The 15,799-nt window shown below is 32.6% G+C and overlaps 2 protein-coding genes across 2 annotated transcripts; one reads left to right on the top strand and one right to left on the bottom strand.

Annotated features, from left to right (window-relative positions):
• The first annotated feature begins 243 nt into the window (after positions 1-243).
• LOC140044660 (toll-like receptor 4) lies at positions 244-2,446 on the top strand. Its single transcript, XM_072089267.1, has 2 exons — positions 244-1,376; positions 1,560-2,446. Exons 1-2 carry the CDS (start codon positions 298-300, stop codon positions 2,119-2,121), a joined length of 1,641 nt encoding a protein of 546 aa, XP_071945368.1. The 5' UTR covers positions 244-297; the 3' UTR covers positions 2,122-2,446.
• Positions 2,447-9,567: 7,121 nt separating this feature from the next.
• LOC140044664 (coiled-coil domain-containing protein 92-like) lies at positions 9,568-12,522 on the bottom strand. The gene is made up of 3 exons (XM_072089271.1): positions 12,386-12,522; positions 11,781-11,991; positions 9,568-11,665 (listed from the first exon to the last, which is right to left on the bottom strand). The coding sequence occupies exons 2-3, from the start codon at positions 11,947-11,949 to the stop codon at positions 10,884-10,886; spliced, it is 951 nt and encodes a 316-aa protein (XP_071945372.1). The 5' UTR covers positions 11,950-11,991; positions 12,386-12,522; the 3' UTR covers positions 9,568-10,883.
• Positions 12,523-15,799: the final 3,277 nt, after the last annotated feature.

Raw genomic sequence — 15,799 nt, 5'->3', positions numbered from 1 at the left:
GTGGACTAACATAAAAAATACAATAAATACAGACTTATCGGTTACAGCAGGCCTATAATCAGCTATGATGTTATCATTTTACTACTGATTTTCCCCGATAATAATTTTCTCCTTGAAAATTGTGAAATTGTAAACTTCCTTATTGCGATCTTGATTGTGAAGTGATTCATGAACAATGTACACACCAACATTAACTCATAAATTCCAACATTAACTTCCTTATCGTGTATTCATCATCAGTTATTACTGTTGTGCGTATGTTTTCTCGTTTATTACATTTTTTTTTCATATGGTTATATGGTTATGTTGCGCTATATGATACTCTTCGTTGTTTTGGCAACTGTTCAATCTGAGCTTTACACGGTTCCCACCAACTGTACATTTACATCCGACGGTAATGTAACGTGCTGTGTCATCAACCCTAATGGTGGTCGAATTCCATCAGATATTAGATGTCCCGAGAAATGTGAATGCTTATATTGTAAAACAGAAACGGAATACTACTACAGTCACAACGTGGATTGTTCAGACAAACAATTGACATCGCTTCCACTACAAGATAAAGTTCCAACTGATGCTAAGTTTTACATCTTGTCTAACAATCGTATTTCGTCATTGGAGACCAATTCTTTTAGGAATTTAACAATTCTACACAGTTTAGATCTTACTACCAACAGATTAAAGTATGACAAAGTTGAAATCAATGCATTTCGTGGCTTGCATCAATTGGAATTTTTAAGTATGGCAAAAAACGGCTACTTGGGTAAACTCCTGCCTTGGTTTGATGATCTCTTTTCTTTATTAGAATTGCAACTACCAGATTGTGGATTAAGCACAATACATCCTGAGGTATTTACTCATTGCAAAAACCTAACCAAAATTGATCTTACAAAAAACGCTATAAAATATATAAACTCCGGCACTTTCCAAAATTTACCACTTCTTAAATACTTATATTTACACTCTAATCAGATTAGCAGTATACCACCACAAGCATTTAAAGGATTATCCAAATTACAACGAATGTCTATAAACGATAACCTGTTGACTACAATCAAAGAAGATGCTGGACTTCAAAATCTGACCGCATTGCAATTTCTAAACGTATCGTACAACCATTTCCGCTGTGATTGTAATTTAGTGTGGTTTAGAAACTGGATTGAGACAACGAATGTTATTCTTGCTGATATTAACCTTACACGTTGTAGAACATATCATAGCAATCAATACAACAAGAAAATACTGGATTTTGATCCTTATAAACTACACTGCAGCAAGTTGGATAGGATCTTAAGAATTACAATTCCTTCTGCTTCAGCTGTGTTTGCTATTACAATAGGTTGTGTGCTTATTTACCGCTACAGATTTCATGTAAGGTATGTACGGTAACTAATTATTTTCAGGTGTGTTTAATCTACGAATGCTACATCCATGTAAATATTATTAAAGTTCAACGTGTTTATATTAGAATATAGACTGATTAAATAAAATAAAATCGAATCATTTACAGTACATGATTTTTTTGAGAAAAAAAATCCCTTTTTATTTCTTCCATGAAGGTACTGGAATCAACGAAGACGCCTTCGTAAACAATACTACCGAATTTGCAGTCAAGGCCCTCCTCCTGTCGACGGAGAAAACATTCAGTATGACGTGTTTGTCTGTTACAACAGCAAAGACCAACAATGGATTTTGAATGTTTTGCAGCCATCGTTGGAGGTGCAGCGGAATTTCAAACTATGCGTCGACTATCGGGACTTTATTCCAGGAGAAGCAATCATTACAAACATTGCAAACGCTGTTAAATTCAGCCGTAAGGTTTTGTTAGTTGTCTCCAAACATTTCGCAAAAAGTGAGTGGTGCAACTTTGAGCTAGAGATGGCGCGCATGCGTATGTTCGACCGTCATGAAGATATATTAGTCGTTGTACTAATTGAGAAGGTGTCGCCTAAAGACATGCCGATACTCTTACACAAAATATTGACGAAGAAAACTTATATCGAATGGGAAGAACATCCAGAGAGAAAAGCATTGTTCTGGGCCAAGCTTGAAACAGCTCTTTTGTCACCAAACTGCCCACAGCATAGGCTCATCGATAATTCCTCTTTAGAAGCATTCTGAATATACTGAAACTCTTGAGCAACGAAGTTTTGCCGTTTGCCAGTGTGAAAGTCGATTTTTTAACCTATTAATTGTTCAAGTACCACAGTGGTTTTTTGTTATTATATTTCTCACTCCTAGGATGCTTAAAGTATAATATTGATCGAAACGTCGATAAATTTGAACAGTTCTTTTCTATACTTGCTTATACGTGATCTATCGCAAACATTATATAAATGTTTTAAGGTCACTTGTAGACTACTATAATAGACTGCTTATAAATATAATAAATAATTGTAGAAATTACGTTGTAGTCATATTGAACCCCCCCCCCCTTTATAATGGACGATGACAAAAATTAGTTTGCATGAACTTTGCATGAACCTGTAATTCTCCTAACTAACTAAAATACTAATTCCTATATTTCCTTAGTTTGAAATTGAAGTAAACTTATTGTGTAATTGTTATGAGTATGTATTATGTATCCTTATACTTTCCCATATATTATACTGTTATGAAGACCTGGAACCCAGGAGACTTTAAACCATTATGCGCCTGCGGGGACATTGTGATGTCTCTTCATTCTCTTGACACTCAGTGTAGGTGGATTATCAAACGTTCCCTACTACTTGCTGTATATTGCTCTTATTCTATCAAGGTGAACCAGGTGATTCGGAATCTGGTCTGATATATTTAGTAAGTTAATATAATAATAATGTTAACTTTTTGTTGTTTCATTATTAATATTGTTGATAAATAAAACATGTAGTTCATGACATTAACCTGTCGTCGTAACCTTTGATATCAAATACAAAACGTGTCAATCCAGAGTATTGAGTATCATCAACAACACATCGTACCCTCCAATTATTCGTATGTCTCCTGGAATGTTTATATGGTGAAATTTATCACATCTAAGAAGGAGGAAGTGATCGTACGTACCTAAATATTTAACCGGAATAGTTAGATTATAGATAATAAATATAGTGAAATTGAACCAGAATCGATAGAAAGATATATATTAATATTATAGTCAAATGATTTCGGATTTTCCCCACAAACATAATTATTATGTGAAATGTCTATTCTATTCTATCCTAACTAGATAAAACAAGGCCATCCCCTAATGACAGAGTCTATAATCTGTGGCTTTTGTTCAAGTGTTATTATATGATACTAGATCTAGGTCGTGCCCACAGATGGTTCTCGAATACACAGTAATTTCGGCGTAAAAAATGCTTTTATTAATGTACGTACTGCAGGACGATAATAGTTATTATTGTTTACAGAAACGAATAAATAGACACGATGATTTATGTATTAAACTGAAATTAGCACACTGGGAATTACTTCCGAAAGAGAAACTTGTCACAAAATGAGTCCAAATTTGTTATTTGGACTCTCATTTAAACAAACCCAATTTGTGTTTTGTGTGTAACATTAGTTTTGAGGGATGGGGAAGAGGATATGGGTACAAAGAAGAACAATGTTTTAATATATTATTTATCTACTCAGTAACGAAATATGTTTTTCACTTTGATAGGCCTATAAATAATATACCACTTGATACAGTAACACATTTGCGACTTAATACTTTGTTAAAACTGTCACTGTCATAGTCGATTGAAATAGCATAGTACATGTAACGATACACGTACCACTACAACGTTTATGTTCTTTGTAATTATTAATTAATACAAACGTTGAGAAGCAACTGTCAGTAGTACAGTTTATTTGTATATTGTACGTTTTATATAACAGTAGGGCCTACTCACAGGCCTATAAATAATATACCACTTGATACAGTAACACATTTGCGACTTAATACTTTGTTAAAACTGTCACTGTCATAGTCGATTGAAATAGCATAGTACATGTAACGATACACGTACCACTACAACGTTTATATTCTTTGTAATTATTAATTAATACAAACGTTGAGAAGCAACTGTCAGTACTACAGTTTATTTGTATATTGTACGTTCTATATAACAGTAGGGCCTCACAGTAATACGTTTATTTGTACATGATTGTGTTATACATCTAACAGTACCCACACTCACAGTAAATTCAATGGCGACCACAAATGCTTTGTTAATACGTATTTACAGTAATGTCCAAGTATTGCAATACTTATCTATATATAGGTTTTAGGTTAATTCCCCAAGGGCCAATAAATTTACCTACAGCTGGTGGTACTTGTGTTAAAGCAAAGAGTTATTATTGGAATGTTCCATTCATCGGAAATCAATACATTTGTATAAACGTATATTAAATCTATCAAAATAGTATGTTTTTAAGAAAATAGGCCTGTCTTCAACATTATGATGCTGTACTCGAGCTGTTCAACCGGTTTTCATCCATTAAAAACAATTATCGTAGGAGGAGATAGGAAAATGCGAAGCATCCTCGTATTATTGTATGCGGGTATTTTTCAAAATAGACATGCATTGGACAGTGTATACCACGATCGGAAAACACCCCTATTTGGGGCAAATCGTTGAACCTAAATTCGTTTTAATCGTCAATAACTAATTATCGAACTCCATTTAATTAGTAAACAGGGTTACATCAGGCGGTTAAAATCAGTATCGAAAGTACGAACCAACTTTATATACCATCGAGTAAACATTCTAGAAGTAAGGCGCGATTTACCGAATTTTGCCCTTACGTAAATTTATATATAGATTCTATAGGCCCCTACACAGTCGTATGATCTTCTTTTCATAATGTTAATTGGTGTGTTAAAATGTAAACGGAAAGAGAGAACCATTTATAACTTCCTTATAGCACTTGTCGTCTTGGACTCTTTTACAGTCTCCTCCGGGCTTCTACAATGTCAACAGGAAGGTGTTGTGTTATCTTTACGTGCGTTTTTACTGTTGTTTCGGTAACTTTCTTCTGCAGTACACCGATTGTAGGTTTAACATGCCACAAACACAATCCGTACGTAATTAATGGAACTCAGCCACCAGATGAACTAAGATGTCCTAAGAAATGCAACTGTACATATTGTAAGGAGGAAACGGAATTGCACTATAACCATGACGTATTATGTTCTCATCAACAGTTGGAAACGATTCCATCGCAAGATACAGTGCCAACTGATGCTGTGTATTATCATTTACAAGACAACAATATCCCGTCATTGAAAAGCTACGCTTTTCAGAATTTAACGGAATTGGGTTATTTAACACTTGATCAAAACAAGTTGAGTTATAACGGCATTGAGATCAATGCATTTCATGGGCTGCGAACATTAACATATTTATCTATGAATAAAAACCTGGATTTACATCAACTCCTACCTTGGTTTGATGATCTTGTATCTTTGGAACTGCTACATCTACAATATTGCGGAATAAGCGCAATACAATCCGATGTATTTACGCATTGTAAGAATCTACAAAAAATTGATCTTACGTATAATAGCATAACCAGTTTCAACTCCCATTTCCAAAATTTACCAAATCTAAATTACCTATATTTACATCATAATAGGCTTAGCAGTATTCCATCACAGGCATTTAAAGGCTCAACCAAATTGAAAGAAATGTCTTTAAATGACAATTTTTTGTCTACATTCGCGGAAAATGTTGGAATCCAAAATCTTCTTCAATTACAGTCGCTAGACGTGGCATACAACAAATTTTCATGCGACTGTGATTTAGTGTGGTTTTTAGAATGGCTTGGTGAAACGAATGTTACAATTACTGATAGCAAACATGCACAATGTAGAATTCCTCATTCCAGCGTTTACCATAACTTGCTGGATTTTGCTCAGTCTGTTAAACAGTTAAACTGCAGCAAGCTTGATCGGATCTTGACAATTACAATTCCTTGTGCTTCAGCTGGACTTACTATTGTGTTGATATCTGTACTTTTTTACCGCTACAGATTTACATTAAGGTATGTCTACTACACTTTACGCCAAAAACTATAGAAATAATTACGTATATTTTGATGTTATACCATAAGATCACCACACGTTAGACTTTCACACGTTGGTATACAATTTAATCATAATGAAAATGTTTTTATATCTAAAACCAAATCATTTGTTTCAATATAGGTACTGGAATCAACGAAGACGTCTTCGTAAACAATACCAGCGAATTTGCAACCAAGGACCTCCTACTATCAACGGAGAAAACATTCGGTATGACGTGTTTGTCTGTTACAACAGCAACGACCAACAATGGGTTCTGAAAACCCTACAGCCATCGTTGGAGTTGCAGCGAAACTTTAAACTATGTGTTGACTATCGAGACTTTATTCCAGGAGAAGCAATTGTCACAAACATTGCAAATGCTGTTAAATTCAGTCGGAAGGTTTTGTTAGTCGTCTCCAAACATTTCGCCAAAAGTGAGTGGTGCAACTTTGAACTAGAGATGGCACGCATGCGTATGTTTGACAACCATGAAGATATCTTGATAGTGGTGTTAATTGAGAAGGTGTCACCTAAAGACATGCCGATACTCTTGCACAAGATATTGATGAAGAAAACCTATATCGAATGGGAAGAACATCCAGAGGGACAGGCATTGTTCTGGGCCAAGCTTGAGGCAGCTCTTTTGTCACCTAACTGTCCACAGCATAGGATTATTGATATTTAGAAACACCATTATTATACAGAAAGTAATCTTTTCTTGTTTGCCGCAAAAATGCATTAAATGGTAATGTGAGATAGGCTTATTACATAACCGTTTAATTGCTAAACACTTAATGAAAAATTAACAAAAGTAAACGTGTAACTGTATATTCTACTAGACTAACTTTAGGAAAGGTTAGACTAACAACATGTTATTTTATTTATTTATTTGAAATTACACCTTTAGATCGGTGGCACACTTAGCACAAAGGTGCATCCTTCACAATATAAAATATAACAATTAACAGAAAAGTAAAAAAAGGCAAAAGCAACTATCAACCCCTATCCTACCACCCCCCCCCCCCCAATTTACATCGATACATACAGTAGATCATTACTTTACACAATGAATACAAAACAAGATATAGTAAAAGTGTATAAAATAAAATAAAATCAACTGATAAACACAGCTTATTACGAACCCCCCCCCCCCCCTCCTCCCACTTTTTTCAAATTACTTAATGTAGCAATGTAGATAACATAGTTATTGAGTCATGGAATTCAGTGAATCATTTCGAAATTTCCATGCTTGTTTTAGGTATCTTACAAAAACTATCCAAAATATTTTCACACTCTTCATCAATTAAATTATCTGAGTATCCCAAAATATATTTAAGTTTGTCATTTTCATGAGAAGTATAAAAAGTATCAAACATATCTTTGCTGCCATTTCTATACATATCCACATATAAATTAAATAATTCCTGATTACGTATATTATTTAAAGCTGGACAATTAAGGATGAAATGATGGATGTCTTCGTCCGAATTTGTACCGCACAATTTACATTTTTTATTATTATCAATATTCCAATATTTGCAGTTCTATCATTCAAAGGTAGAGTATTTGAACGAGCTTTAAATTTTAATGCAGCACCTTCAAAATTAGTTTTATCAATTAAGTAATTTTCAAGTCCAGGTTTTGATTTTAATGTTTCATAGATGTGGAGACTTGATTTATTTTGTAATTCAATTCTCCATTCATCTATCATGTATGTTAAATACCAGAACTTCTTATTTTCCGAAATTGTAATCCATTTTAATTTACATTTTATCTTATGTTTTGTTTAACTAATTTTTATAAGATTTTTATTGTGAACAGTTTAGTTAGATTGTTTATTTGGTATTGACACCGATTTGTTGTAATTTATATTTTGACATATCTATTTGAAAATGTAGTAGTCCAGTTTTATTTTATGTTAAGCTAAATTAAGTTTCTATAGAATAGAAAGAAACGTTAATTGTTATTAACTTTATTTAATCAGATTAATACAAAATAATATAATTTATAAAAATAATATAATTTCTCAAGAACCATTTAGAAACATCTGTTTAACAGAATACTGTAGATTTCATTAATTAGCACTTAATAAATTTGGTTGCATAATAAAGAGGTTTCGGTTTCCGAACTAATTCCGAACTTTGGTTCCCCTTTTTATTGTATTGTGAGTGTTTGACTTCCTTTTCATTCTATTTACTCTTACAATGTACATACTTGGTAATAACTAAGTATTTTGCTTACTTTCGTTTCTAATTCTTACATCGCCATTTGAATGGCTTTATTCTTCTACAATGTCACCAATACGATTTGTACGTGTTATCTTTACGTACGTATTCGTTGTGGGATTTGTAACTTACTACTGTACACCGATTGTAGGTTTAACATGCCACAGACACAATCCGTTCGTAATTAATGGAACTCAGCCACCAGATGAACTAAGATGTCCTAAGCAATGCAACTGTACATATTGTAAGTTGGAAACGGGATTAGACTACCGTCATTTTGTATATTGTTCAAACCAACACTTTGAAACTATTCCATCGCAAGATAGGGTGCCAACTGATATCTATTTTTACTCTCTGCAAGACAACGTCATTTCATCACTGAAGAACTACTCTTTCCAAAATTTACCTACCACAGGCGAATTGAATCTAGATGAAAACAAGTTGAGTTTTAACGGCATTGAGATCAATGCATTTCATGGGCTGCGAACATTAACATATTTATCTATGAATAAAAACCTTGATTTACATCAACTCCTACCTTGGTTTGATGATCTTGTATCTTTGGAACTGCTACATCTACAACATTGCGGAATAAGCGCAATACAATCCGATGTATTTACGCATTGTAAGAATCTACAAAAAATTGATCTTACGTATAATAGCATAACCAGTTTCAACTCCCATTTCCAAAATTTACCAAATCTAAATTACCTATATTTACATCATAATAGGCTTAGCAGTATTCCACAACAGGCATTTAAAGGCTCAACCAAATTGAAAGAAATGTCTTTAAATGACAATTTTTTGTCTACATTCGCGGAAAATGTTGGAATCCAAAATCTTCTTCAATTACAGTCGCTAGACGTGGCATACAATAAATTTTCATGCGACTGTGATTTAGTGTGGTTTTTAGAATGGCTTGGTGAAACGAATGTTACAATTACTGATAGCAAACATGCACAATGTAGAATTCCTCATTCCAGCGTTTACCATAACTTGTTGGATTTTGCTCAGTCTGCTGTTAAACAGCTAAACTGCAGCAAGCTTGATCGGATCTTGACAATTACAATTCCCTGTGCTTCAGCTGGACTTACTATTGTGTTGATATCTGTACTTCTTTACCGCTACAGATTTACATTAAGGTATGTCTACTACACTTTACGCCAAAAACTATAGAAATAATTACGTATATTTTGATGTTATACCATAAGATCACCACACGTTAGACTTTCACACGTTGGTATACAATTTAATTATAATTAATAAAATGTTTGATATCTAAAACAAAATTATTTGTTTCAATATAGGTACTGGAATCAACGAAGACGCCTTCGCAAACAATACAAGCAAATTTGCAACCAAGGACCTCCTCCTATCAACGGAGAAAACATTCGGTATGACGTGTTTGTCTGTTACAACAGCAAAGACCTACAATGGGTTCTGAAAACCTTACAGCCATCGTTGGAGGTGGAACGAAACTTTAAAATATGTGTTGACTATCGAGATTTTATGCCAGGAGAAGCAATTGTCACAAACATTGCAAATGCTGTTAAATTCAGTCGGAAGGTTTTGTTAGTCGTCTCCAAACATTTCGCCAAAAGTGAGTGGTGCAACTTCGAGCTAGAGATGGCACGCATGCGTATGTTTGACAACCATGAAGATATCTTGATAGTGGTACTAATTGAGAAGGTGTCACACAAAGAATTGCCGATACTCTTACACAAGATATTGACGAAGAAAACTTATATAGAATGGGAAGAACATCCAGAGGGACAAGCATTGTTCTGGACCAAGCTTGAGGCAGCTCTTTTGTCACCTAACTGTCCACAGCATAGGATTATTGATATTTAGAAACACCATTATTATACAGAAAGTAATCTTTTCTTGTTTGCCGCAAAAAGGCATTAAATGGTAATGTGAGATAGGCTTACATCACCGTTTAATTGCTAAACACTTTAGTAACTTGATGCAAAATTAACAATAGTAAACGTATACTATATTCTACTAGGCTACTTCAGGAAATGTTAGCCTAACAACACAGGTTAACCGCTAGACATCAGAACTTCTTATTTTCCGAAATTTTGATTGTGAACAGTTTAGCAAAATTGTTTATTTGGTTTTGACACTTGTCTACATACCAACCGATTTTTTAAAATTTATAATTTGACATATCTTTTTGAAAATCAGTAGTCCAGCTTTATTTTATGTTGAGCTAAATTAATAATAATAAAGATTAATTGCTAATAACTTTAGTTTTATCAGATTAATACAAAATAATATAATTCATAAAAATGATTATGATCATTTCTCAAGAACCATTTAAAAAACATCTGTTCAACAGAATACTGTTAATTTTTACTAATAAGCACTCACTTAATTTGGTCACATAATTGAGTTAATTAAAATTGTAAATATAATAAGAAGCAGTAGCAATTTTAAAACATGCAAGTGTAACAGCTGCATATACAATTAAATACAGTATAATTACAATTTATTAATTAAAAATAGCACTTTAAAATCTTAATATGCTGTGTTTACATTCTTTAAATAATCAACATTAATTTTCACTATTTCTGTTTCTTCAAGGTTTTTTAAAAAATATTATCATGATGAGAATTTAGAATCAATTAGTCGCTGTTGGAATGTTCAACTTCACGTAAATTATCCTGGAGGAATAAGCTATTAACAGCCAGTGTTTCTCTTTTATCTAGTCTTAATACAGGCACTTCTTGGTGAAGTACATCAGACTGGTTAGTAGAGTCTATTATAGAGGTGTGATCTTCTTGATTGACTATAGGTGGCAGTATAGGAAGTCGTCTTCTTACAACAACCTCTCTGTTGCGTTCTTTCTGCCTAAGGACAAACACTTTTGAATCTGTAGATTCAGGATGTATTGCTCTTATTGAGGGCGTTTGTGAGTCTTTGATTAGTGCAGGGCTTCGATAGCCAGAGCTGGCACGATGGTTTGCACTCGTTGGGTCTGCATTTTCATTAAAATGAACAGCTTTTATTGGCCTCTGATGGTTGGCATCTCCAAGATGAGGTACCAGTCTTTTCTTGATGGATACCTTTCTTCTTGAAGAAGGGATGGAACTTTTTGGTGGCACAGGAGTTACAGAATTACTACGTTCAGTGTCGTCATAAGATGATCCCAAACTCAACTTCTGTATCTCGTTACTTAACATTGCAATTATTCTGTTTTTCTCATCCAAGTCATTTTTTATTGTGTTCATTTTCAAATTTTTCTGCTTGATTTCATCTGTGTATCTTTTTTCCTGTGCACGTAATTGCAACTCTAAAACACTAATTCGTTTTTCCCTTTTATCCAGTATTTCTTGCATATTATTGCACTCAATTGTTTTCTCTCTGAGATGTTTGTCCAAACGTTGGCTTTCTTCCTGGTATGCCTCTGTCAATAAAAAAATTGCTTGATTATTTAAAATAATTATTTGTAACAGAATTCATCTACAGTATATATATATATTTCAATAATTAAGTGAATATCGTTTTAAAATATTAATCACCTTCATCAACATCTCCTTTTATAGCAAGTTCAAATGTCATCTCAGCACATTTTTTCTGAAGTTTCTGTATCTCTTGGTGAAGACTTTGTAAAGTATTTGCATGTTCCTGTTGCATAAACAGAATAGATGTTTTTGCATTTTGGAGTTGTATGTCAAGTGGGGTTGCCATCTCATTTAAATTATGTTTGTTTTAGCTTGTTGAATGCTATTCCTATTAAAAAGGGATAAAACAAAAAAATGATTTATTAATATAGCCTAGGCCCCCCCCCCCCCAATCAAATTCCTACCTTCTCCACACACAGTACTACTAGGCCTACTACTACTCTAGGCCTAGCCTACCTAGCGGCCTAGGTCTACTACTCTAGGCCTAGGCTAGTACTAAACTAGCCAGTACTATTTTAGAAAGCCTATATATAGCCTAGGCTATGCCTAGCCCTATAATTAACTAGCCAGTTTGGGCCTAGCTAGTCTAGAGAGAGCTGGCAACTGCTGAGCTAGCATCTAGCTAGCTAGGCCTAGGCTAGGCCTAGTCTAGGCCTAGAGCTAGGCCTGGCCCTAGCCTATTCATTTATTTTCCGCTTAATTAAATCCATTTTTACACTTACTGTTAATTTAATATACTCATAATCATAGAATTTTCTTGATTGAAACTTTCTAGCAACCTGAAAAATAAAAAACAAATAAGGCATGAAGCCTTAGATTTCTGAATTTTTTTACCCAGCAACCAAAAACAATTCGGGGATCGTCATCATGAAAAAAATAAACAAAAAAGTACTTCCGGTACAGAGCCATATAATATAAAGAGTTACGACATTGAAGATTAGAAGCCATGTTTGTGTCAAAGAATTCGCACGCTGAGGGCGCGCGCGTCTTATTTGTATAGCGTTTTCCTGTAGTTCTTGCTTTATTTTTAGATTTTTTTGTCTATGAAATAACGCTTATATTCCGTTTTTATTTTAGTAATTAATTTTATTAATGGTATTAATTTGGTAACATATATATATTGTGTCTATAATAACAAAAGAATAAATACTAGGGCCTACATGCAAGTCAGGATACATCAAAGCATGAACCAATACAAATTCACCCCTCTTTTTATACAGTATATATGCTCTCCGTGTGTTTTTGACACAAACTTTCAGAGACTCGTTCATCATTTCATTTGTAATAATTTGCCTTTATTATTTTAATATTGTTCATACCTATTCAATATATTAACAAATATATCCACGACACTTTATTATTTTATTTAGTCATCAAAGCATGCATTATGAATTGAAAATATTACATAATTGTTATTAATGGGACGTAGTTATGGGATGTTTTGTTCCAAAATCAATCAATCGAACGTTATAATGTACTAGCGTACGCGCGCGAAATATTCTTTGGCGCAAGTGGTTCTGTACGCTGTGCACGTCGATATTCCACCGTAAAATGTGTAATTACATTTTTTTTGATATAAGAAAAAGTTTAAAGTAATTTCTTGCTCCTATACTTTACATGCATTAACGGAGACAAGTTTGACACAATTGATCTGCATATCACGTGACTTAAATCCAATGTCGTAACTCTTTATATATAATGGCTCTGTTCCGGTAGCATAAACAGCGACCTCATCGGACGGGTTCTCAGAATTCTGGTACAGTACGTCGTTTTCTAAAACAAAAATTAATAAATAAATAGGCCTAGGCCTATATATATATTTAATTTTGTTATATAAAATTGATTAAAAACAAATTTTTAGGAAGATAAAATATTATTAATTTCCAATCACACCGACCTAATTAATTATAATGCTGCCACAAATCGAATCGGTATTTGAGCTATATTGTGTAGTCGTTTTTTGATAACTGAGAGCTATCAGTGTGTATAATCCTCGTACATAATTGTTTCTTAGTTGTAATAAAGAACACATTATTATAATATCAAGCATGTTATTATGATATACAAATTTATAGGTATCAATACTGATATTTTTACTTTAAAAAATTTCAATAAGTTTTTTAATAACACAGAAACAACATTCTTAATTTAACAAATGATATGTAGTACTACTAAATCAATGTCTAATTGCATAAGGACTATGTGTACAGTATTATGATCAGTGTAGTTACAATTTGATAACTGAGCACGCATCTCACATCTACCTCATCAATAATTATTATTAATAATCTATATCACGTTGTTGAATATGATGAGTGTAGTCATAATTTGATAACTGAGCACGCATCTTTTAGAATCTACGTCATCAATTTTAATATTAATATCATATATCACATTGTTGGATATGATCAGTGTAGTCATAATTTGATAACTGAGCACGTATCTTTTAATATCTACATCATCAATAATTATTATTAATAATCTATATCACATTGTTGGATATGATCAGTGTAGTCGTCATTTGATAACTGAGCACGCATCTTTAAATATCTACCGCATCAAAATTAATATAAATAATCTATATCACATTGTTGGATATGATCAGTGTAGTCGTAATTTGATAACTGAGCACGCATCTTTAAATATCTACCTCATTAATAATTTATATTAATATCATATATCACATTGTTGGATATGATCAGTGTAGTCAGAATTTGATAACTGAGCACGTATCTTTTAATATCTACCTCAATAATAATTTATATTAATATCATATATCACATTGTTGGATATGATCAGTGTAGTCGTAATTTGATAACTGAGCACGCATCTTTAAATATCTACCTCATTAATAATTTATATTAATATCATATATCACATTGTTGGATATGATCAGTGTAGTCAGAATTTGATAACTGAGCACGTATCTTTTAATATCTACCTCAATAATAATTTATATTAATATCATATATCACATTGTTGGATATGATCAGTGTAGTCAGAATTTGATAACTGAGCACGCATCTTTCAATATCTACCTCATTAATAATTTATATTAATATCATATATCACATTGTTGGATATGATCAGTGTAGTCAGAATTTGATAACTGAGCACGCATCTTTTAATATCTACCTCATTAATAATTTATATTAATATCATATATCACATTGTTGGATATGATCAGTGTAGTCAGAATTTGATAATTGAGCACGCATCTTTCAATATCTACCTCATTAATAATTTATATTAATATCATATATCACATTGTTGGATATGATCAGTGTAGTCAGAATTTGATAACTGAGCACGTATCTTTTAATATCTACCTCAATAATAATTTATATTAATATCATATATCACATTGTTGGATATGATCAGTGTAGTCAGAATTTGATAACTGAGCACGCATCTTTCAATATCTACCTCATTAATAATTTATATTAATATCATATATCACATTGTTGGATATGATCAGTGTAGTCAGAATTTGATAACTGAGCACGCATCTTTTAATATCTACCTCATTAATAATTTATATTAATATCATATATCACATTGTTGGATATGATCAGTGTAGTCAGAATTTGATAACTGAGCACGCATCTTTCAATATCTACCTCATTAATAATTTATATTAATATCATATATCACATTGTTGGATATGATCCGTGTAGTCGTCATTTGATAACTGAGCACGCATCTTTCAATATCTACCTCATTAATAATTTATATTAATATCATATATCACATTGTTGGATATGATCAGTGTAGTCATAATTTGATAACTGAGCACGCATCTTTCAATATCTACCTCAATAATAATTTATATTAATATCATATATCACATTGTTGGATATGATCAGTGTAGTCAGAATTTGATAACTGAGCACGCATCTTTCAATATCTACCTCAATAATAATTTATATTAATATCATATATAACATTGTTGGATATGATCAGTGTAATCAGAATTTGATAACTGAGCACGCATCTTTCAATATCTACCTCAATAATAATTTATATTAATATCATATATAACATTGTTGGATATGATCAGTGTAGTCATAATTTGATAACTGAGCACGCATCTTTAAATATCTACCACATCATTAATTAATATTAATATCATATAT

Source organism: Antedon mediterranea, chromosome 3, assembly GCF_964355755.1.
Source record: "Antedon mediterranea chromosome 3, ecAntMedi1.1, whole genome shotgun sequence".
NCBI lineage: Eukaryota > Metazoa > Echinodermata > Crinoidea > Comatulida > Antedonidae > Antedon > Antedon mediterranea.
The sequence above is the reverse complement of the archived record's forward strand: the minus strand, read 5'-3'. Positions and strand labels throughout refer to the sequence as shown.